This window comes from Ranitomeya variabilis, chromosome 7, assembly GCF_051348905.1.
Source record: "Ranitomeya variabilis isolate aRanVar5 chromosome 7, aRanVar5.hap1, whole genome shotgun sequence".
NCBI lineage: Eukaryota > Metazoa > Chordata > Amphibia > Anura > Dendrobatidae > Ranitomeya > Ranitomeya variabilis.
Window position 1 is genome coordinate 89408384 of NC_135238.1, and position 23954 is coordinate 89432337.

A 23954-nucleotide genomic window follows, 5' to 3' on the forward strand; every position below is an offset into this window, starting at 1 on the left:
TAGACATTCCCTTCTAGTCATTGACGAAGAGCAGGGAGCCGAGACAGTCAACCCAAAACATACAGTGTAATCACTCCCATGACTGACAGCCTGCTCAGCAGCGTGTGCGTGCAGTGTGTGTCGAGAGCCCACAGTCAAGGAGTTGTGGGAGTGTTCAAAGCACACCGACTGTACACTGAGTGGTGACTGTTACAGCCTCCAAAACTAAGCAAGCGGCTGCCAAACCTATTTAAAATATTATTTACCTGGTGATTACCAATATGTCTGCAGGCAACTAGTGTTTGTTACGCTGCAAAGTTCCCATTAAGAATAAAAACATACGGCACATTCTTCGCTCACACATATGGCAGGGCTCCATTTATTATTCATCACTACAATTTTTTCTCTCTGTGTGCTGTAAAGTAGATTGGCAGTATGTAATCAAAATCAATGGGGTGGTGTAACTAACTAAAACACTGATATGTTAAAGAGGATTTAATACAAGGGGCTAGTCATAGCAATCATTGTGTTACACATTCATATTTGTATATCTCATTGGGAAATGTATCTCAGACAAATCAAAAGCCTTTGTCGATGCTTAGGGTCCTGCGTGTCACATGTTCTATCTTTCCTGGTACATATTCTGTGAAGCTGATTTGGTAGTTCGCTAGCATCTTGAGCATCAGGCGCAAGTTCAACCACCACTGTTCCTTTGGCACCCTGTGTCTAGATGATAAAATTATAAGAACACATTAATTTAAAGCACAATGCAACATTACATAATGTCATATATATGGCTTTAAATATGGTAGATACGGGAGCCTAACAGTCAGTTCATGCTGCCAAAACCACAGTGTATACATATTAGTCCTAAATTAATACGAATGAACACATTCAAGATAACAAACACACAAGGGCCTACCAAATAAATTAGACAGGCCACAAGAATGTATAGTTCAAAAAATAGATAGATTTTATTGTTACAGAAATAGTTAAAACCCAACATTGGTAAACAACCAATCAAATATAAAAGTACCTCCGATCATAAATGACAGATCTCAAATGAACCCCACATGATGCCTAAATAAATGTGGGTAAAGCACTAAGTGGTGACTAACCAAATGGCAATGGAATTATTGTCTGAGGAAATCAGCTTATAGACGTAACGCTGTTATCATATGCATATAACACATGATCTGGCCAATAAACTGAGTGAGCTGAATCAAGCTATATTATAATACTGCTAACATATCATATCATATAAATGTATCAATATGCCAGATAGACAGGCTACCACAATCAATCTAATAGTAGGCACATATAGTGTGCAATGGAATTAGTATCTGAGGAAATCAGCCTATAGACGTAACGCTGTTATCGTATGCATATATCACATGAACTGGCCAATAAACTGAATGAGCTAAATCAAGCTAAATTATAATACTGCTAACATATCATACAAATGTATCAATATGCCAGATAAACAGGCTACCACAATCAATCTAATAGTAGGCACATATAGTGTGGCTAATAGAAGAAAACCTCAAGACATAATTACCACAGTGAAGGCTGCACGAGATCTGCTAAGTCCCCAACGCGCGTTTCGATAGGAATTCTTCTTCCTATCTTCTTCTCGTTAAAACACACAATTTTACTAATGACCAGCTACAATTTTGCCAGGATACATTGAAACTCGTTTTAACCCAAAATTATTTTTTTGTTTGAGGATCAGTACTACGTACAGAAGAGGGGTACAGCGATGGGATCGAATGTCGCTCCCCCTTATGCGAATATATTCATGGACTTCTTTGAGAACACATTCGTCCACTGTCATCCCCTATTTACATCTAATGTATTATTTTGGCAACGTTACATTGATGACGTATTTCTTATTTGGACTGGTGATGTGGGGACTTTGTTGGACTTTCACAGTGAGCTAAACTCATGTACACCTGATATTTCGTTCTCAATACAATATGATCATAATTCAATTAATTTCTTGGATACATTGGTACTCGTACAGGAAGGTGGTATGGTGGAGACAGATTTATATGTAAAACCCACCGATAAAAACAGCCTACTATTGTATACCAGTAGCCACCCGCGACATATTAAAAAGGGATTACCGAAATCCCAACACGATAGGATAAGGAGAATAGTTTCGAACCCGTCTCTTCGCCATCGTAGACATAGGGAAATGGACAAAAAATTCCAAGATAGATTCCATCCACTTTGTCAGACCTAACCGAGAGCAGACCTCCACTTACATCTGACGCAGGGAAGACTCCCAGAATAGCATTTGTGAATGTTTCATCCTTTTAAACGATAAATCCACCAGTGTATATTTAAACACTGGAATATCTTACAAAACTCTTATCCTAACATTGCAGAATTTAGTACGAGACCACTGATTTGTAATAAAAGATCTGACAATTTGAGGAACTATCTGGTTAGAGCGGATGTGGGGTCAGCAAAACCCACTATACTACAACGAGTTTTTAGTACCCCACGCAATGGGACTTTCCCATGTCTGGGTTGTCTGCAATGCTCCAACATCACTAAGGGGGATTCCTTCACCCATCCACATACTGGACGCAGATTCCCTATTAAAGGGTTTTTACCTGCAATTCCACGTATGTGGTGTACCTCATCAAGTGCCCTTGCGGTCTCGGATATGTGGGGGAGACCACCCAGCATATCCGGGACCGCATTTCCCAGCACAAGTCTACCATCAGGTGCTCACGGAATTTACTTCCTATTCCGGCCCATTTCTTACAATATAATCATTCGATTGCACAACTGAGGTATCAGGTTATAGATTGGATTACTGTATACAGAAGAGGTGGTGATAGGATCAAAAAACTCAAGATACGTGAGGCATATTGGATCCACAAATTACAGACTCTTTCCCCATTGGGACTAAATAGGGAATATGAAGTCATGCATGGGTAGTTTGTCTTGTGGTCTTTTCCTTTTAGGACCATTGTTCCATATGGATTCCACCAGTACAATTTAATGGAGGAAATGTGCATGTACATATGTATGTATGTATGCATGTATGTATATGCATACAGGAAAGATATATATCTTGGTACCGTGTTAGCCAGTAGATAGAAAAATATTTAGAATTGAGAGGACTCGCAATTCTAAATATTTTTGTATATGCAGTATATGCATGTACAGTCAAAACACAAAAAAGCACAGTAAAACCAAAAACACTCTGTTGCAAAAAAATCACAGTGGACAGCAAGTGCTAGTAAAAAGATGGAAAAAACAGGGTATTTGGTTGATACGTTTTTTGCAAAAAATGTATATTAAGCCGCTCTACCAATCGCCAAGGTAACCCATATCAGAGCAGTCCTAACTAATGTATGTAATCCCTATCTGATGTATTTAAAACCTGGTCATATGTACAATACCTGTATGAGCAGGATTCAGAAAAGGAATGTCCATGTGGACACGCTGGACAGAACGGCTCCTGTGCGCACAGCTCAAATCCTGCTCATACAGGTATTGTACATATGACCAGGTTTTAAATACATCAGATAGGGATTACATACATTAGTTAGGACTGCTCTGATATGGGTTACCTTGGCGATTGGTAGAGCGGCTTAATATACATTTTTTGCAAAAAACGTATCAACCAAATACCCTGTTTTTTCCATCTTTTTACTAGCACTTGCTGTCCACTGTGATTTTTTTGCAACAGAGTGTTTTTGGTTTTACTGTGCTTTTTTGTGTTTTGAAGTCTCTTGGTGGTGTGAACATGTCTCTACTGGCTTGTTCACTGTGCGCGCAGCTCATGTGTTCTGGTTTTACACAATTGTTTTCTTGTTTCCACAAGACTGGGGAGGCCTCCACCCCTCTTTTTTTGAGCTGTGCGCACAGGAGCCGTTCTGTCCAGCGTGTCCACATGGACATTCCTTTTCTGAATCCTGCTCATACAGGTATTGTACATATGACCAGGTTTTAAATACATCAGATAGGGATTACATACATTAGTTAGGACTGCTCTGATATGGGTTACCTTGGCGATTGGTAGAGCGGCTTAATATACATTTTTTGCAAAAAACGTATCAACCAAATACCCTGTTTTTTCCATCTTTTTACTAGCACTTGCTGTCCACTGTGATTTTTTTGCAACAGAGTGTTTTTGGTTTTACTGTGCTTTTTTGTGTTTTGAAGTCTCTTGGTGGTGTGAACATGTCTCTACTGGCTTGTTCACTGTGCGCGCAGCTCATGTGTTCTGGTTTTACACAATTGTTTTCTTGTTTCCACAAGACTGGGGAGGCCTCCACCCCTCTTTTTTTGAGCTGTGCGCACAGGAGCCGTTCTGTCCAGCGTGTCCACATGGACATTCCTTTTCTGAATCCTGCTCATACAGGTATTGTACATATGACCAGGTTTTAAATACATCAGATAGGGATTACATACATTAGTTAGGACTGCTCTGATATGGGTTACCTTGGCGATTGGTAGAGCGGCTTAATATACATTTTTTGCAAAAAACGTATCAACCAAATACCCTGTTTTTTCCATCTTTTTACTAGCACTTGCTGTCCACTGTGATTTTTTTGCAACAGAGTGTTTTTGGTTTTACTGTGCTTTTTTGTGTTTTGAAGTCTCTTGGTGGTGTGAACATGTCTCTACTGGCTTGTTCACTGTGCGCGCAGCTCATGTGTTCTGGTTTTACACAATTGTTTTCTTGTTTCCACAAGACTGGGGAGGCCTCCACCCCTCTTTTTTTGAGCTGTGCGCACAGGAGCCGTTCTGTCCAGCGTGTCCACATGGACATTCCTTTTCTGAATCCTGCTCATACAGGTATTGTACATATGACCAGGTTTTAAATACATCAGATAGGGATTACATACATTAGTTAGGACTGCTCTGATATGGGTTACCTTGGCGATTGGTAGAGCGGCTTAATATACATTTTTTGCAAAAAACGTATCAACCAAATACCCTGTTTTTTCCATCTTTTTACTAGCACTTGCTGTCCACTGTGATTTTTTTGCAACAGAGTGTTTTTGGTTTTACTGTGCTTTTTTGTGTTTTGAAGTCTCTTGGTGGTGTGAACATGTCTCTACTGGCTTGTTCACTGTGCGCGCAGCTCATGTGTTCTGGATATGCATGTACAGTGCCTACAAGTAGTATTCAACCCCCTGCAGATTTAGCAGGTTTACACATTTGGAATTAACTTGGCATTGTGACATTTGGACTGTAGATCAGCCTGGAAGTGTGAAATGCACTGCAGCAAAAAAGAATGTTATTTCTTTGTTTATTTTTTTTTTTTAAATTGTGAAAAGTCTTTTCAGAGGGTCATTTATTATTCAACCCCTCAACCCACCAGAATTCTGTTTGGTTCCCCTAAAGTATTAAGAAGTAGTTCAGGCACAAAGAACAATGAGCTTCACATGTTTGGATTAATTATCTCTTTTTCCAGCCTTTTCTGACTATTTAAGACCCTCCCCAAACTTGTGAACAGCACTCATACATGGTCAACATGGGAAAGACAAAGGAGCATTCCAAGGCCATCAGAGACAAGATCGTGGAGGGTCACAAGGCTGGCAAGGGGTACAAAACCCTTTCCAAGGAGTTGGGCCTACCTGTCTCCACTGTTGGGAGCATCATCCGGAAGTGGAAGGCTTATGGAACTACTGTTAGCCTTCCACGGCCTGGACAGCCTTTGAAAGTTTCCTCCCGTGCCGAGGCCAGGCTTGTCCGAAGAGTCAAGGCTAACCCAAGGACAACAAGGAAGGAGCTCCGGGAAGATCTCATGGCAGTGGGGACATTGGTTTCAGTCAATACCATAAGTAACGTACTCCACCGCAATGGTCTCCGTTCCAGACGAGCCCGTAAGGTACCTTTACTTTCAAAGCGTCATGTCAAGGCTCGTCTACAGTTTGCTCATGATCACTTGGAGGACTCTGAGACTGACTGGTTCAAGGTTCTCTGGTCTGATGAGACCAAGATCGAGATCTTTGGTGCCAACCACACACGTGACGTTTGGAGACTGGATGGCACTGCATACGACCCCAAGAATACCATCCCTACAGTCAAGCATGGTGGTGGCAGCATCATGCTGTGGGGCTGTTTCTCAGCCAAGGGGCCTGGCCATCTGGTCCGCATCCATGGGAAGATGGATAGCACGGCCTACCTGGAGACTTTGGCCAAGAACCTCCGCTCCTCCATCAAGGATCTTAAGATGGGTCGTCATTTCATCTTCCAACAAGACAACGACCCAAAGCACACAGCCAAGAAAACCAAGGCCTGGTTCAAGAGGCAAAAAATCAAGGTGTTGCAGTGGCCTAGTCAGTCTCCTGACCTTAACCCAATTGAAAACTTGTGGAAGGAGCTCAAGATTCAAGTCCACATGAGACACCCAAAGAACCTAGATAACTTGGAGAAGATCTGCATGGAGGAGTGGGCCAAGATAACTCCAGAGACCTGTGCCGGCCTGATCAGGTCTTATAAAAGACGATTATTAGCTGTAATTGAAAACAAAGGTTATTCCACAAAATATTAAACCTAGGGGTTGAATAATTATTGACCCACACTTCTATGTTTAAAATTTATAAAAATGTAACTAGCAACAAAACTTTTTGGTTTGTAAGAGTTATGCATCTGTTAATAAATGCTGCTCTTGTTTGAAGTTTGAAGGCTCTAACTTATTTGCATCTTATTAAACCTGCTAAATCTGCAGGGGGTTGAATACTACTTGTAGGCATTGTGTATATATATATATATATATATATATATGTTTATATTTTTATTCTCGTATAGACCGTTTTTGTACACCTTGGTTATATTTACATGTAAATGTGGACCCTTGTATATTTTTCTATATGTCTCTATTGTATGTGTACACATATATGTACATTTATGCATCTATAGGTGTGCACATCAATTCTAATATTGTTTTTTATTCTGTTTTTATCTTGTTGGCATTATTTGACTATTTGGTTGGTACCGGATTTCAGGACGGTATTTCTCCCTCTTTTTTTCTGTCTCCTTATGTCTCCCTTTATATTTTATCTTTCTTTGCTTGTTACTTAATCATTCACTTTGATATACCCACAACTTCTTTGGAATATTAATGTCTTTTGTTTTATTTTTACTACAGGCAGGCACGGATGTGCGATAACTGCGCATGCGCTATCGGCTTCCAGTCATTCGGCTTCTGTCCGAACACCTGCGCCTGCTCACTGAACACACTCACCTCCCGGTCACCCGAAGTCTTTCTTTCCTGCTCACTGCCGTATTTTGGCATGTATAAAAAGCGCACACTCACGATCCTCTGTACACCGCAGCACGGACATTTAACCCCGGACTTTCACTTTACTGGAGGTAATATACATACCGGTTTATTTCCATTATTCTCTTTGGTGGATGTTCTTTTTGGTGGGGAGTACTGTTTGGAGTCTAGTTTTACAACTGGTTTCTTTTCCTCATAAGATATCTAATATCCTTTTTGTCCACAATTTATTCCTATACATATGTCCCACATTTTTGGTCTATTATTTACTATACTCTATTTGATTCAATAGATTCGTTGTTCACCTTCAGGATTCTCTCCGCTGTACGTATTTGTGCCTATTTGAGACTATTGACACGTATGGAACATAGTGTTGTTTTTGTTTATTTTATTCTACGACTATTTGAGATCCTGAGAACAATCAGGTTTTGAATACTGTTGCATTTTTCTTGTTTTCTATATACCTAGATATCAATATATTAATTTGTTTATTGTTATATTTTACAGAAACAGGTATATCTTGATAAAGGCTCATATCGAGCCGAAACGTTGAAATTAAAATAATACCTGGTACACCTACCCTGTATTTCCTGTATGCGGATTAAAATATATTTTGGGAATAAGAATAAGAAGATCACAAAGAAATGATTTAAATAAACTTTATTCAGGTGAAATAATCCTTTTGAGTGTGCTGGAGTTCTTCTATGTTACCTTTACATTTTTTTTCATATCTCGGGCTAGAATTAAGATAAAGAGTTGGGAGAGGCATAATTTTTCTCAGAACGGTATCGGCTTTTATTTGATATGTCACAAGACTATGTTTCTTTATATTTTGTTTTAGAGAAATCAAATTCAAAATTTTGATGCGCAATTGTGAAAAAAGGGTATGTTTTAAAATTGTGAAAACATGCATGTGTGTTACTTGTGTTCTTGATTATATTTGTACAGGGATTCAACTTGGGACCTATCAAATTTGTATTTATTTTTTTTTTAAAGCCTTGAATCATCTGATTTTATGTTTGTGCGAGTTTCTTCCTTTTTTCTTTTCAAATTACAACTTATTGCATTCAACATTTATATGCAGCAATAAAGAAACACAAAAAACAACTACCGAAGTGCCAGAATAAATACATCTTAATCATCATAGCACAACTTGCTCAGCATTTTCAAACTGAATACATTGAACAAGCCAAAAGATAAAAGGTGATCGCATCCTCAAGTGTGGTTTGGTAAATGCAGTCTCATCCTAATTATATGTTAAAAACCAGATTGAAAGAACCAATATTTTTACCACCTATTTATACATATAACTTTTTTTTTTCTATTATATCACTAAGGCTACGTTCACATTTGCGTTGTGCGCCGCAGCGTCGGCGCCGCAACGCACAACGCAAACAAAAACGCGGCAAAACGCACGCTAAAACGCTGCGTTTTGCGCCGCATGCGTCGTTTTTGCCCGCAAGTTGGACGCAAAAAAAATGCAACTTGAAGCGTTTCTTGCGTCCAACGCTTGCGGCCATGCGGCGCAAAACGCAGCACAACGCATGTCCATGCGCCCCCATGTTAAGTATAGGGGCGCATGACGCATGCGGCGCCGCTGCGGCGCCCGACGCTGCGCGCAAATGTGAACGTAGCCTAAACATGTCATTTATGAAGTGTTTAAGAAGAATAGTACAGTAGTTAAATCCTCGTTCTATAAAATATGGACTAATCAAACAATTAATAGTAGGTTTTTACACTGGGCTGTTATCATCAATGTGCCCCTTCTAGTGGGTGAAATGTAATGTTGTCCATAAGCGCTCACTAGCAGTGGCCATTTCCTTCTGTGTCAGAGTATGGACGGCCTGTCATGGTGCTCGGCTCCACCTGAGTTATATCTGATTTTTGTAACTTTTACAATGTCTGGTTTTCTTGGATACACAAAGGATGGCGCTGGACAAGAAGGTCCAAAAAAGTCACTTCTACTTCTTCATTTTCACAATCTTTGGAGAGTCCAGTAGCCGCCACCTGCGCCAATCATATTCACAGGTCACATCACCAGTTATGTCATCCATTGCCAATCTTGTGCCGCCTTCTAACACTCCATGGACTTCACTGTCTTTGCTGAATTAAAAAATCCTTGTTTTTATTTGTTTCCCTACATGGGATGATGACAGTCCGGTATTGCTGAGTCCCTGTGATGGGTTCTGCTTCCTGTAACTGATGTTATAACAAACTCTCCTCCCCGTAGTCCTGGTTTGTACAACACATGAACTGGATGTTAAGAATATTTTTCTCCCTCCATTTGAACAGTTGCATCGGCGTTAAGCTTTGGTGTGAATACGGCCTCTGGAGGCTGGAGCTGCCGGCCTGTCATCTGCTCTGCATTCACTGTCTACCCCTGCTCATTCTCAGCCCTAACAAAGCTTTCTCCTCTGTCCTCTCCTGCATCTAAGCTGTAACATAATAAAATAATACCGTAATATATTACAATCATGGATTATTTGGTAAATATAGACCCCACACTTTTAGACCACAGGCTAAACAGATCTGAATTGGAGATTTTCAAATTGAGACTGTAATAGTTTTATTTTTTAAAATATGATCCCAACTTATATTTTGGTACAGATGTGCCTGCTATGCTCCTAGCCACATATACAGATTTTGAAATTAAACGCTTTTTTCGGAAATGCATTTTAAAATTTTGCGTTTGCATTCGCATGGGTAAAATATTATCAAAGATACTCTTGTGACATATCTGGTGAAAGCCTGTACAGTTCTGAGTAGAATGGTGTTTATTTGGTTTCTCCATCTTTTTTCTAGCCTGAGTTATTAGGAGAAATGTAAAGGCAGGCAACACCGAAATTCAAACTTTTTCCGAATCAATAAAAAAAAAAAAAAATGTCTAGAATTTTTTTTTTTTTCACATTTTGCATTCTCTGACACACTATTACCAAATAACAAAATCTCAAAAGAATTAAAAATCATTGGTTCACTTGACATGGAATGACCCTATAGGGAGAGACAAGATTAGTCAGGTGCTACCTAAGGCCAGCTCCTCACCACAACACTCTGAACTAGTGTCTTCTCTCACCATGGTCCCCATCATAGAGAAAAATGGCAAAAATCCATAAAGACATCTCCGGCGAAGGGACATATCACCTTCACGTTGAACATATGGGATTAATCATAACTGGGGAAATGAGAAAGAGCTGACACTTCAACCTTCATTGAAGTAGGACCCCCTGCTGTTAATAGGTAATTGCAACAATGGAGTTATGGAGAACCAGCCAACAAGTATAAGAGTTGTATATTCAGAGGCAGAGAAGCACACTTCTGAGGCAAGAGCTTCCTCTGTTCTAAAGACTAGTCTCAGACACTCTGGAGCCAGTGGTCGGTGATGAACATTGGGGCTGGCATCGATCCGATATTTATGGGAGATGTATTTTGGGTGTCATAGTTCATAGTGAAGAGATTAACACACATCAAACTTAATATCGGAGCAGATGAATGATCTTATCCATGCCATGTATTTTCTCTATAGAAAGGTAAAATCGTGATAGGAAAACATGACAACAATATAAAGATATCATGAAAGTTGGGGATCTCATAAAGTTCTAAAAGACCTTGCACATCCAATGACCAGCCCCCATATGAGCTCAGCAAGGGGAGGTATGTGTGCATAACCTTGATCTAGTAAAAATCGGAGTTTGGGTTACTGTCATTTATCAGTCGTGGAAGGTACCGTTTGCTATGGTTCTGTTCGTTTTCCTAAAAAAGGAGTATCTTCTCAGCTAAGCTCGAAGCCATTTCCGTGACACAGGTTTAGTAGTATCCTTTTGTTATCCCTTTTATTGCGTGTAATTATATATACCGTATTGTTTTGTTCCCATTTTGTAACATCTATTATATATATATATATATGTTATACACACATACATACACAGTACAGACCAAATGTTTGGACACACCTTCTCATTTAAAGATTTTTCTGTATTTTCATGACTATGAAAATTGTAAATTCACACTGAAGGCATCTGAAAACAACTGAAAATATGTCTTATATTCTAGGTTCTTCAAAGTAGCCACATATAGACACAGCTCTGGCAAAAATTGATAGACCACCACATCAAAACCCTGTCATCCATTCTCCAGACCTGAACCCCATTGAAAACCTCTGGAATGTAATCAAGAGGATGATGGATAGTCACAAGCCATCAAACAAAGAAGAACTGCTTACATTTTTGCAGAAGAAGCAATGTGCAGGACTGGTGGAAAGAATGCCAAGACGCATGAAAGCTGTGATTAAAAATCATGGTTAGTCCACAAAATATTGATTTCTGAACTCTTCCTGAGTTAAAACGTTAGTCTTGTTGTTTCTAAATGATTATGAACTTGTTTTCTTTGCATTATTTGAGGTCTGAAAGCACTGGGTTCTTTTTTTTAATTTTGACCATTTTTCTTTGTCAGAAAAAAAAAAAATACAAAATTTATTGCTTGGAATTTTGGGGACATGTCAGAAGCTTATAGACTAAAAGAACAATTTACATTTTACTCAAAAAAATATACCTATAAAGAGAAAAATCAGACAAACTGAACATTTTGCAGTGGTCTCTTAAATTTTTGTGTATAGGCTTATGGTCGTGTAGAGTTGTCAGTGACCTTATTACAAAATATATACCGTATATACTCGAGTATAAGCCGAGATTTTCAGCCCAAATTTTTGGGCTGAAAGTGCCCCTCTCGGCTTATACTCGAGTCACGGTCGGCGGTGGGGTCGGCGGGTGAGGGGGAGAGGGCGCTGAGGCATACTCGCCTAGTCCCGGCGATCCTGACGCTCCCCCTGCCTGTCACACTGTCTTCGGGTGCCGCAGCTCTTCCCCTGTTCAGCGGTCACGTGGGACCGCTCATTAGAGAAATGAATATGGACTCCACTCCCATAGGGGCGGAGCCGCCTATTCATTTCTCTAATCAGCGGTGCCGGTGACCGCTGACAGAGGAAGAGCTGCGGCACCCGAAGACAGTGTGACAGGCAGGGGGAGCGCCAGGATCACCGGGACTAGGTGAGTATTTTATATTCACCTGTCCACGTTCCACACGCCGGGCGCCGCTCTGTCTTCGCATCCTCTTGTTCTGACTGTGCAGGTCAGAGGGCGCGATGACGCATATAGTGTGCGCGCCGCCCTCTGCCTGATCAGTCAGTGCAGAGAGACGCCGAGACAGGACGCTGAGGAGCTGCAAGCAAGAAAGGTAAGTATGTGTTTTGTTTTTTTTTATTGCAGCAGCAGCGTTATATATGGCACAGATTTATGTGGAGTATCTATGGGGCAACGGTGCAGAGCACTATATATGGCACTGCTTTATATGGCACATCTATGGGGGCAACGGTGCAGAGCACTATATATGGCACAGATGTATATGGCACATCTATGGGGCAACGGTGCAGAGCACTATATATGGCACAGATTTATATGACACATCTATGGGGCAACAGTGCAGAGCACTATATATGGCACAGATTTATATGGCACATCTATGGGGCAACGGTGCAGAGCACTATATATGGCACAGATTTATATGGCACATCTATGGGGCAACGGTGCAGAGCACTATATATGGCACAGACTTATATGGCACATCTATGGGGCAACAATGAACAGTGCAGAGCATATATGGCACAGCTTAATAAGGAGCATCTATGGGGCAACAATGAACAGTGCAGAGCATATATGGCACTGCTTTATAAGGAGCATCTATGGGGCAATAATGAACAGTGCAGAGCATATATGGCACAGCTTAATAAGGAGCATCTATGGGGCCATAATGAACGGTGCAGAGCATATATGGCACTGCTTTATATGGAGCATCTATGGGGCCATAATGAACAGTGCAGAGCATTATATATGGCACAGCTTTATAAGGAGCATCTATGGGGCCATAATGAACGGTGCAGAGCATTCTATATGGCACAGCTATATATGGAGCATCTATGGGGCAATAATCAACGGTATGGAGCATTATATATGGCACAGCTTTATATGGAACCTCCTTTGGGGCAATAATGAACGGTATGGAGCATCTATTTTTATTTTTGAAATTCACCGGTAGCTGCTGTATTTTCCACCCTAGGCTTATACTCGAGTCAATAAGTTTTCCCAGTTTTTTGTGGCAAAATTAGGGGGGTCGGCTTATACTCGGGTCGGCTTATACTCGAGTATATACGGTAATATATATATATATATAAACAAAAAGCAGCACCAAAAGAAAACAAAGGGTGCAAAAAATCCCAAAAATCCTTCCAGGTATATACCAAACCTCATGCTATAATCCAGAAAAATGAAGGCAGCACTCCAATAGAAAAAATAAAGGTGGTTTATTGGCCCATGTGCGACGTTTCAGTCCAGGATGGGGACCTTTCTCAAGCTTGGCTTGAGAAAGGTCCACATCCTGGACTGAAACATCGCACATGGGCCAATAAACCACCTTTATTTTTTCTATTGGAGTGGCGCCTTCATTTTTCTGGAAAAAAAAAATAAAAAAAAAAAATATATATATATATATATATATATATATATATACATACATACATATATAATGCTGTTATTTCTGACAGTCCGCAGCCAGATCATTTAACTATGAGCAATTTTGCAGCCAAGCTTTGATTCCTGATGCCTGTAGTCTGAGCCTTTACCTCAATGACAGAGGGTAACCTCTTGGTTCTCCATTTACTCCTACACTACAAAACATACTGACATTACCAGAATTTTTAATGAAGCCAGGCCAAGTTTCTAAGATAAGGATATTCAATTGTGGTCCCTACTGGGGACAAGGACTAAGGTCGGCGACTACAATTTGTGTACGGCGTTATGGAATACTAGCTGTTTCCAGCCAGCTAACGCTCGGCATGCTCATTGCTATCTAATTAATGCTGCTAGTGATTAAACTAAAGTAACTAATGACAACATTCAATAGCGCTTACGCAGGTGGTAAATTAACTTAAAATGAAGGTAATAACAATAATAATAATTAAAAATCAGAATAATACTAATACATTTTATTCACAGTGTAAAATCAAAAGCAAACTGGATTCGTGTGGTAATGTGTGGGGACAGAGCCTCGTGTGGTAATGTGTGGGGATGCAGCCTCGTGTGGTAATGTGTGAGGACGGAGCCTCGTGTGGTAATGTGTGGGGACGGAGCCGCGTGTGGTAATGTGGAGGGACGGAGCCTCGTATGGTAATGTGTGAAGACGGAGCCTCGTGTGGTAATGTGTGGGTACGGAGCCTCGTGTGGTAATGTGGGAGGACGGAGCCTCGTGTGGTAATGTGTGAGGACAGAGCCTCGTGTGGTAATGCGTGGGTATGGAGCCTCGTGTGGTAATGTGTGGGGACAGAGCCTTGTGTGGTAATGTGTGGGGACAGAGCGGGATTATGTGTGGTAATGTGGTGGGGGGGGCGGGATTGTGTGTGGTAATGCGGTGGGGGGGCGGGATTGTGTGTGGTAATGCGGTGGGGGGTGGGATTGTGTGTGGTGATGTGGTGGGGGGCGGGATTGTGTGTGGTGATGCGGTGGGGGTCAGAATTGTGTGTGGTGATGCGGTGGGGGTCGGGATTGTGTGGTGATGCGGTGGGGGTCGGGATTGTGTGGTAATGCGGTGGGGGGCGGGATTGTGTGTGGTGATGCGGTGGGGGGCGGGATTGTGTGTGGTAATGCGGTGGGGGGCGGGATTGTGTGTGGTGATGCGGTGGGGGGCGGGATTGTGTGTGGTAATGCGGTGGGGGGCGGGATTGTGTGTGATAATGTGGTGGAGGCGGGATTGTGTGTAATAATGGGGTGGGGGCGGGATTATGTGTGATGAGGGGGCGGAGCTACTGTGCAGGAGCGGGATTAGCGAGTAATCACGATGCCTCATATATATAGATAATGCTGGTATATAAGCAACAAAAATACATTTACAGACAAATTATATACCCATTAATTAGTTATGGATACTTACTCAAAGTCAGTTACTTTTTTCAAGTCACAAACAGATGTAAATGCCACAACTTTCTTCCTAAGTCCTATTACACAGGCTGTGTCCGGAGAATTTGCAAATACACGACCTTCAATAAAAAAAAGAAAAAAAAGAATCAATTTACGGTAATCTAGCGAGTAAACTGGAGATAGTGCAGCATGAGTGTCAAAAGTTGTATTATAAGCAAGTGTCTATTAGCCATCAGTTATATATAAAGGATTGCTGACTTCACTGAAGTGGACAGAAGCGACAGACTGACCAGTCATGACTTTAGCCCACATTTCCTTAGCTACAAAAAAAAATATATAACTCATTTCTAATGTCGCACATGATTCTTAGTGGAAATTGTCGGCTTAACCAATAGAAAACAAGTGGCATGCTTGGCAAAGGGACTAAACCAAAGAGGTGCAGTGTAATGCAATGGAGACTGTCACGCCTTGCTCCATGCCTGTGCTTTAAGTTAATGGTATACAATAGTAAATGGGGTGAAATGGTAAATTGATATATTTGAAAGCCATTTACCTTTAGCTATAACCGTGTAGAACAGAGTTCAAGGAAAAAGAAAGAAAAGCTATTTCAAGCACAATACAATGTGATATCTGGCGAATAAACGCTCAGCATATATGCAAAAGCAACAATAGTTAAACACAGGAATGTATGTGTATATCTATATATATATTTATACATACATACATACATATGTACACACGCGCACACACATATATATGCCTGGATCAGGATCCACGTGGTAGATATAACGTGCACGATACCCAGAACAAGCAAGGGCAACATATGCATCAGCCTGCATTGATAATACACTGCATCTAATCCATTCCCAGCCTAAGTGTCATATCAATACGGCAAGTTCTCACACTTGACTTAACACATAGAGATAGAATGAATGAATGTTCATGCCCTAGAAAAGCCATACCAATAATAATAATAGTAAGCCAAATATCTAAAGCTCCTAATGGATAACAAGCAAGCCCATGACTGACGGACAGAGTTCTCCTGAATGCAGCCACTACTGATCCCATGCAGAGTACTCACAGTATGTGAACAGTAGAAAACAGAGCAGGGTTTGGTATAGCAAAATATGGATGACATTAAAATACCGTATATACCCGTGTATAAGCCGACCCGAGTATAAGCCGAGGCACCTACGCTACTTTGGCCACGAAAAAATGGGAAAACGTATTGACTCGAGTATAAGCCGGGTATGCATTGTCCCCTCATCCCTATCCTGGTATGCATGGCCCCCCTCATCCCTATCCTTGTATGCATGGCTCTCCATCCCTGTCCCTGTATGCATGGCTCTTCATCCCTATCTTGGTATGCATTGTCCCCTCATCTCTGTCCTTGTATGCATGGCTCCCCATCTCTGTCCTTGTATGCATGGCTCCCCATCTCTGTCCTTGTATGCATGGCTCCCCATCTCTGTCCTTGTATGCATGGCTCCCCATCTCTGTCCTTGTATGCATGGCTCCCCATCTCTGTCCTTGTATGCATGGCTCCCCATCTCTGTCCTTGTATGCATGGCTCCCCATCTCTGTCCTTGTATGCATGGCTCCCCATCTCTGTCCTTGTATGCATGGCTCCCCATCTCTGTCCTTGTATGCATGGCTCCCCATCTCTGTCCTTGTATGCATGGCTCCCCATCTCTGTCCTTGTATGCATGGCTCCCCATCTCTGTCCTTGTATGCATGGCTCCCCATCTCTGTCCTTGTATGCATGGCTCCCCATCTCTGTCCTTGTATGCATGGCTCCCCATCTCTGTCCTTGTATGCATGGCTCCCCATCTCTGTCCTTGTATGCATGGCTCCCCATCTCTGTCCTTGTATGCATGGCTCCCCATCTCTGTCCTTGTATGCATGGCTCCCCATCTCTGTCCTTGTATGCATGGCTCCCCATCTCTGTCCTTGTATGCATGGCTCCCCATCTCTGTCCTTGTATGCATGGCTCCCCATCTCTGTCCTTGTATGCATGGCTCCCCATCTCTGTCCTTGTATGCATGGCTCCCCATCTCTGTCCTTGTATGCATGGCTCCCCATCTCTGTCCTTGTATGCATGGCTCCCCATCTCTGTCCTTGTATGCATGGCTCCCCATCTCTGTCCTTGTATGCATGGCTCCCCATCTCTGTCCTTGTATGCATGGCTCCCCATCTCTGTCCTTGTATGCATGGCTCCCCATCTCTGTCCTTGTATGCATGGCTCCCCATCTCTGTCCTTGTATGCATGGCTCCCCATCTCTGTCCTTGTATGCATGGCTCCCCATCTCTGTCCTTGTATGCATGGCTCCCCATCTCTGTCCTTGTATGCATGGCTCCCCATCTCTGTCCTTGTATGCATGGCTCCCCATCTCTGTCCTTGTATGCATGGCTCCCCATCTCTGTCCTTGTATGCATGGCTCCCCATCTCTGTCCTTGTATGCATGGCTCCCCATCTCTGTCCTTGTATGCATGGCTCCCCATCTCTGTCCTTGTATGCATGGCTCCCCATCTCTGTCCTTGTATGCATGGCTCCCCATCTCTGTCCTTGTATGCATGGCTCCCCATCTCTGTCCTTGTATGCATGGCTCCCCATCTCTGTCCTTGTATGCATGGCTCCCCATCTCTGTCCTTGTATGCATGGCTCCCCATCTCTGTCCTTGTATGCATGGCTCCCCATCTCTGTCCTTGTATGCATGGCTCCCCATCTCTGTCCTTGTATGCATGGCTCCCCATCTCTGTCCTTGTATGCATGGCTCCCCATCTCTGTCCTTGTATGCATGGCTCCCCATCTCTGTCCTTGTATGCATGGCTCCCCATCTCTGTCCTTGTATGCATGGCTCCCCATATCTGTCCTTGTATGCATAGCTCCCCGTGGCTCCTCATCCCTATCCTTGTATGCATGGCTGCCCATGAGAAAAGCATAACAAAAATCCTCCTACCTACCTTCCCTTCGCGCTCTTGCAGCATCCTGTTCCGGCGTTAGCAGCTCCTGCGGCCGAGCGTGTCCCCGCTCATTAATGAATATCACCTCTCCACTCACCGGGGACGCGTAATCGCTCAGAGCTGCTAGAAGACGTAACAGGATGCTGCGAGGGCGAGCAGGGAAGGTCGGTAGGAGTTTTTTTGGGGGGATTTACAGCTGCTGGAAGCAGAGGCTGTAACTGTGCACACTATAAGAGAAATGAATACTCATTGCCATTGCAGTGAATATTCATCTCTAGCAACGGCACAGTTACAGCCGTTCTCTCCTGCCTCCTGTGACCCCCTGCCCCACCAGCTTCTGGAACAATGACTCGTGTATAAGCCGAGGGGGCATTTTCAGCAGAAAAAATGTGCTTAAAAACTCGGCTTATACATGAGTATATACGGTAATCCAAAATATGTCTATAGGACAGATATAATTGCGCTTTAGTTTATTAACCAAGCTATTATAAACAGAATTATTTTTCTTCAGCGATTATTTCCAAATTTTGCCAATACATAGAGATCAAATGTCTCTTTTGTTCTTTATTTGGTAAATGCCCAAGTTGTAGTTCAAAACACAGACAGTCCTGAACAAGAAAGAATCAAGGTCCATCAATGAGGTTTTTGTTTTTGTTCATTCTAAAAAAAAGCAAAACTATTGGAAAATTAAACATGAGTAAACACAGTGTACATTATCAAGAATGGATAGTAGAAATGTGATCGATAAAAGACTGCGCTTTTCATTTGTATCAGTAGAGGGGAGCGCTACAATAAGCGCCAATTCCTTAATTTTAAGAGTCGATTTAGCTTCTATTGGAGTGAGACCATAAATCCAGCTTTATTGACTCCCATTGTTCATAGCTAAACACATCCAGATTAGACAGAGTAAAATAGCAAAAAATCAAAGGCATACATTCCCGTGACTAGATTCCAATGAAGGTTGTGCATTTCGGGCCCAAAGAGTAGTTTGGCACTGGAACCAATATAAAAACGCTACGGACATTTATGCCACACTGACCTGCTACACAGCCAGAGACTTTTCTAACAGATATTGTCCAAAGTGGACAATCCCATTAAGTTACATTATGGTTTCCTTACTGCAGATTTTATGCGTCATCACAAGTTTAATACCATCATAGACCCTGCTATACAAACCATAGCAGCAGAAACATACATATGCGCACCCTGAACATAATGTTTGCTTTATTTACCCATATTTAAGCCATTTACAGCTTTAACGTAACCCTTTCTTCTGCATCAGCACCTAACTGGAAGGAAACCAGGCCATATTCTACAGAAACCAATTGCAGCCACAGACGTTGCATCACAGAGCGAAGATATGTTTTCGCTGAATGCCATTCAGGATTTCCTTATCAAATGGATCTTTAAAAACATCTTGCATACTTCCTGTACAAGGCTAAGATCTACAAGAATGGTTAGACTAAACTCCTTCTGCACTGACAACATGCTGCCCCATCATCATGGCCACCACAGGAAAAGTGACTTTCATAGAACGAGAAAAAATTATGGGATCTGCTTAACTTACCCCTTCTATAAGACTCTCTAAGTTTTTCTGAAATCCACAACATAGACTTGACTCCAAGTTTTGTTCCATAATTTCGATCAAAAGGGGTTGGTGCACCCCCCTAATTTACAGAAAAAGAGTTAAGTATTACATTGCTAAAATAAAGACAAACTGGATGAGAACGTCTCATTTTTGGCCAATTATAATCTACCATCACACAGAACCATTATATAGCTATATTCTAATATTTGTACAAGCTACATTCATATAGAAGAATAAGTTTTATACTCTAGCCAAATAATATGTTTAAGACCCTGAAAAGGATCTGAACCTACAAATGGCAAATTAACCGTTTGGTCATGCAATGTTACATACCTGCTGCAAGTGGCCAAGAACATTTGTACGACAGTCAAAAATGCCATTTCCCTCAGCTGAGTACAGATTATACAGAAATTCGGTGGTATAGAAGTCATGGCATTTCTCATTCCTGCAGAATACACGGTATGGTTACTCTGTGTACATTGCTCATTATCGGCATGCAAAATATTATACAGACAAACATGGAATAATGAAGACCTCACTGTAGCTACATATTGTTGTGCAGCCTTTTCCTTTCATCTCCGGTTCTCTACCTCACTGTGGATTGCCTAGTGTTTTACAACAAGCGGACGGTTGGCATGATGGCATGTCTGAGGATGGAGATCATACAGTTTCAGGGGCAGATGAATAATGAGCCTAGGAAGGGGCAACAGACGTTCCTTCTCCAGGCCTAGCGATTGCATAATCCCCAGGTTTTGGGCAGGTGCAGGAGCTGCTAGGTGTTACCAAGGATCAGATGTACGGCGAAGACGGGAAGCTAAATATATGGTTACATACATAGTTTCCCAACCAGGGGAACACAACTTATAACGTGGTTTAGAAACACTTTGTGCTCTTAAATTAGAGCAGACAAAAATTGAACATAAAAAGGATATAAAAAATGAGGTCCCAGAGCTCCAACTACAAATCTAGGAAATTTGAGTAGGAATTATAACAATACTTTCTCTAAACCTCCTTTTAATACAAATCAGTCCTCATAGTAATTCCTTTTATACAGTAATACTTTTATACAGTATTTTATGAATAATGCTTTGTGAACATGTATACCTTAGCACAAGTCCTCTCTGAATATCGGTCTTCATTTTTTCTGTTAGATGTTCCACATTAGACTAAGGATACAAAGAAACATACTATTAGCGATCGATGCTTAAAGCACCACTCCAGTGTTTGTTTTTCATTTTACCACTGGAGTGGTATCACCAATGTCAGCACCCCTGCTGGGTACCCAGTGTTTGCTGGGCGGGTGAGCCAGAGGTCCTTACTCAGTGTAAGTCTATGAGGGCCAGAACGAGCGTCTCAGACTGACATTGAGAACTTGTGATTGTTACCTCTGACTTCCATTCAGTCAGAAGTTGCAGCCACCAGATGACAGATCTGGACTGGAGCGGCGTTGTGAACACCAGAACACAGCTGGCGGTAAGTACAATACTAGGGGCCAGGAACAGACATGAGTAGCGGTAGTAGTGGTGGAGAAAATCTAACACTGAAATTACTATAACTTGTCTTTTTAGTACAGAGACACACACTCATATGTGGGACTATTCATATGGGTTTAAAGGGAACCTGTCACCCCCCCCCAGGCGTTTTTAACTAAAAGAGCCACCTTGTGCAGCAGTAATGCTGCATTCTGACAAGGTGGCTCTTTTAGTTCTGGGTGCTGTAACTGCCGAAATAATCAGTTTGGTAATTTGTCCTAAATACCTTTTCTTCAGTCCTGGAGGCAGGCCTTTCCCCCCTGCTGCAGACGCCACACAGCCGTCACTCAAATCTTCTTGGCGCCGCCTCCTCAGCGCTGTTTTGAAATGAGCCGGCGCCTGCGCTCTTTTCTCCTGCCTTGGGCAGTGCCCGTCTGTCCTCATATGCAGTCTAGCTGACTGCGCCTGTGCGGCCGCCCTGCCTATGAATCCCAGCCCCGCAGTGTCTTCTAATTTATTCACATTGCGGGGCTGGGATTTACATGCAGGGCGGCTGCACAGGCGCCTAAGGCAGGAGAAAAGAGCGCAGGCGCCGGCTCATTTCAAAACAGCGCTGAGGAGGCGGCGCCAAGACGATTTGAGTGACGGCTGTGTGGCGTCTGCAGCAGGGGGGAAAGTCCTGCCTCCAGGACTGAAGAAAGGTATTTAGGACAAATTACAAAACTGATTATTTCGGCAGTTACAGCAACAAGAACTAAAAGAGCCACCTTGTCAGAATGCAGCATTACTGCTGCACAAGGTGGCTCTTTTAGTTAAAAACGCCTGGGAGGGGGTGACAGGTTCCCTTTAAGTAGCAATTAAACTGCATTATGATTTTTTTTTAATCCATCATATGGAATTTTTATTGTAGTTGTAATTTTTATTGAACATTACTTAAGGGGGTGAGCGACCCACAGAATTCTCTGGGGACAGGTCTTTTGGCTGCTCTGTATTATTACCCTGCGATCGACGCCCCAATGGTGGAAACCCTAAATATTAGCGTCATCTATGAAGCCCAGGTCCTCTTTAGGTCCACACTTTTCTTGACTATTCAGTATACACAGGAATACCTCGCATCAGGTCCCATTAGATAGAGCAGCCTACAGAGATTCTCTGCGCGAGGCCAGACTATTATCAAAGGTAATAGCATTGCGAGACAGATTCATATTTATTTGTGAAATCAAGTACTATCCTAACACAGAGTGACCGTGCAGAATAGTCCATATAATCAATAGCAATAAGGTCACATATTTTACCAGAAGGATTACAAATAGTAGCCACATGTTACATCTCCATCTGCTAGCATTCCATGCCATAACTTGGCCCCTTCTTGGTTAAATGTGCTACAATTAAGGCTACTTTCACACTAGTGTCGTACGACGCAAGTCGCAATGCATCGTTTTGGAGAGAAAAAACGCATCCTGCAAAGTTGCCCGCAGGATGCGTTTTTTCTCCATAGGGTTGCATTAGCGACGCATTGCCACACGTCGCATCCGTCGTGCGACGGATGCGTCGTGTTTTGGCGGACCGTCGGCACAAAAAAATGTTACACAGAACTCCGCCCCCTCCTCCCCGGACATCACAATGGGGCAGCAGATGCGTTGAAAAACTGCATCCGCTGCCGCCGTTGTGCTTTTATTTCACAGTATACGTCGGCACGACGCACTGCGATGGGCCGACGCTAGTGTGAAAGTAGCCTAATATTATTCTTTAGAACGGGGTTTCATTTCCAAGGGTTGAGAGGAAAAAAAAGTGTCAATAGTGACTTTACAGGAGCCTTACAATGATCAGAAACTCAATAGTGTTCGTAAAAGATTTCACATCTCACCCTTAAGTCATGAATGTTGAAGTTATCTTCGTAGATGTAGGCAGCATCAGCGCCGACAGCTATGCCTGCGGTGGTAGCCAGATAGCCGCAGTATCCGCCCATGGTTTCCACGATGAAGACACGGCGCTTTGTACCAGTAGCAGATTGTTTAATGCGATCACAGCTCTTAAAACATCAAGAAACAAAACTGTTCATTATTTTGTGATCTACATGTTTTGCTTGTTTCTAAACAATATGTTAAGTGTGAGGAAGTTTATTACAGGTCAGGGATTGTCCAAACAGCCATTACAGGGAATCTGTCAGCATGAAAAAAGTGCACGCACCATGTTATAGAGCAGGCGAGGGGAGCAGTGTATGGTAATATGCAGTTTTGTGAGAAAAGAGTCTGTATAACCTATGGTTTTCATCATTTAGTCCTCGGCTCTTTCTGGAATTTTCAGTCCAGTGGGCGGTCCGATCAGTGACTGACAGCTCTGTAAGCACACTTATACATAGAAAGCTGTCAGTCACTGATGGGACCGCCCACTGGACCAAAAATCCCAGAAAGAGCAGAGGACTAAACGATTAAATCACAAGTTGTACTGAACCTTTTCTCACATACATGGATATGTATCCATAACATGGTGTGGTAATAGTGTACTAGGCTGGGCTTTATTCAAACCTCAGAATTATCGGTCAGTATTTCATCAGTATTTGTATGACAAAACCTAAAGTGTCTCCAAAACACAAAACAGGTGTCAATCATTCAATTATAGTTTTTCTCAAAGTCCCACGCCTGGTTTTGGTACACAAACCCAGATGCAAAAGACTGACGTGTGACTAAGCCCTTACAACCCAAGGGTGGTCTCACATTAGCCTTTTTTCTTTT

General features: G+C 42.2%; 1 protein-coding gene and 1 long non-coding RNA gene across 4 annotated transcripts in view; one reads left to right on the forward strand and one right to left on the reverse strand.

Annotated features, from left to right (window-relative positions):
* Positions 1-327: 327 nt before the first annotated feature.
* Positions 328-23954, reverse strand: part of PFKL (phosphofructokinase, liver type) — a 122392-nt gene continuing 98765 nt past the window's right edge. For 2 of the 3 annotated variants that reach the window (XM_077275394.1, XM_077275396.1), the window contains 6 exons: positions 23087-23251; positions 20852-20913; positions 20081-20192; positions 19727-19826; positions 15209-15314; positions 328-705 (listed from right to left, as the gene is read on the reverse strand). In XM_077275394.1, the coding sequence (XP_077131509.1) occupies positions 558-705; positions 15209-15314; positions 19727-19826; positions 20081-20192; positions 20852-20913; positions 23087-23251 (693 nt within the window). In that variant the 3' untranslated portion in view covers positions 328-557. Of the gene's footprint in view, positions 706-15208; positions 15315-18023; positions 18768-19726; positions 19827-20080; positions 20193-20851; positions 20914-23086; positions 23252-23954 lie in introns of those variants that run through there. The other variant, XM_077275395.1, reaches the window with a different exon arrangement.
* Positions 7104-7911, forward strand: LOC143786139 (uncharacterized). The gene is made up of 3 exons (XR_013218245.1): positions 7104-7326; positions 7527-7558; positions 7742-7911. It is a non-coding gene; the product is annotated as an uncharacterized LOC143786139 (long non-coding RNA).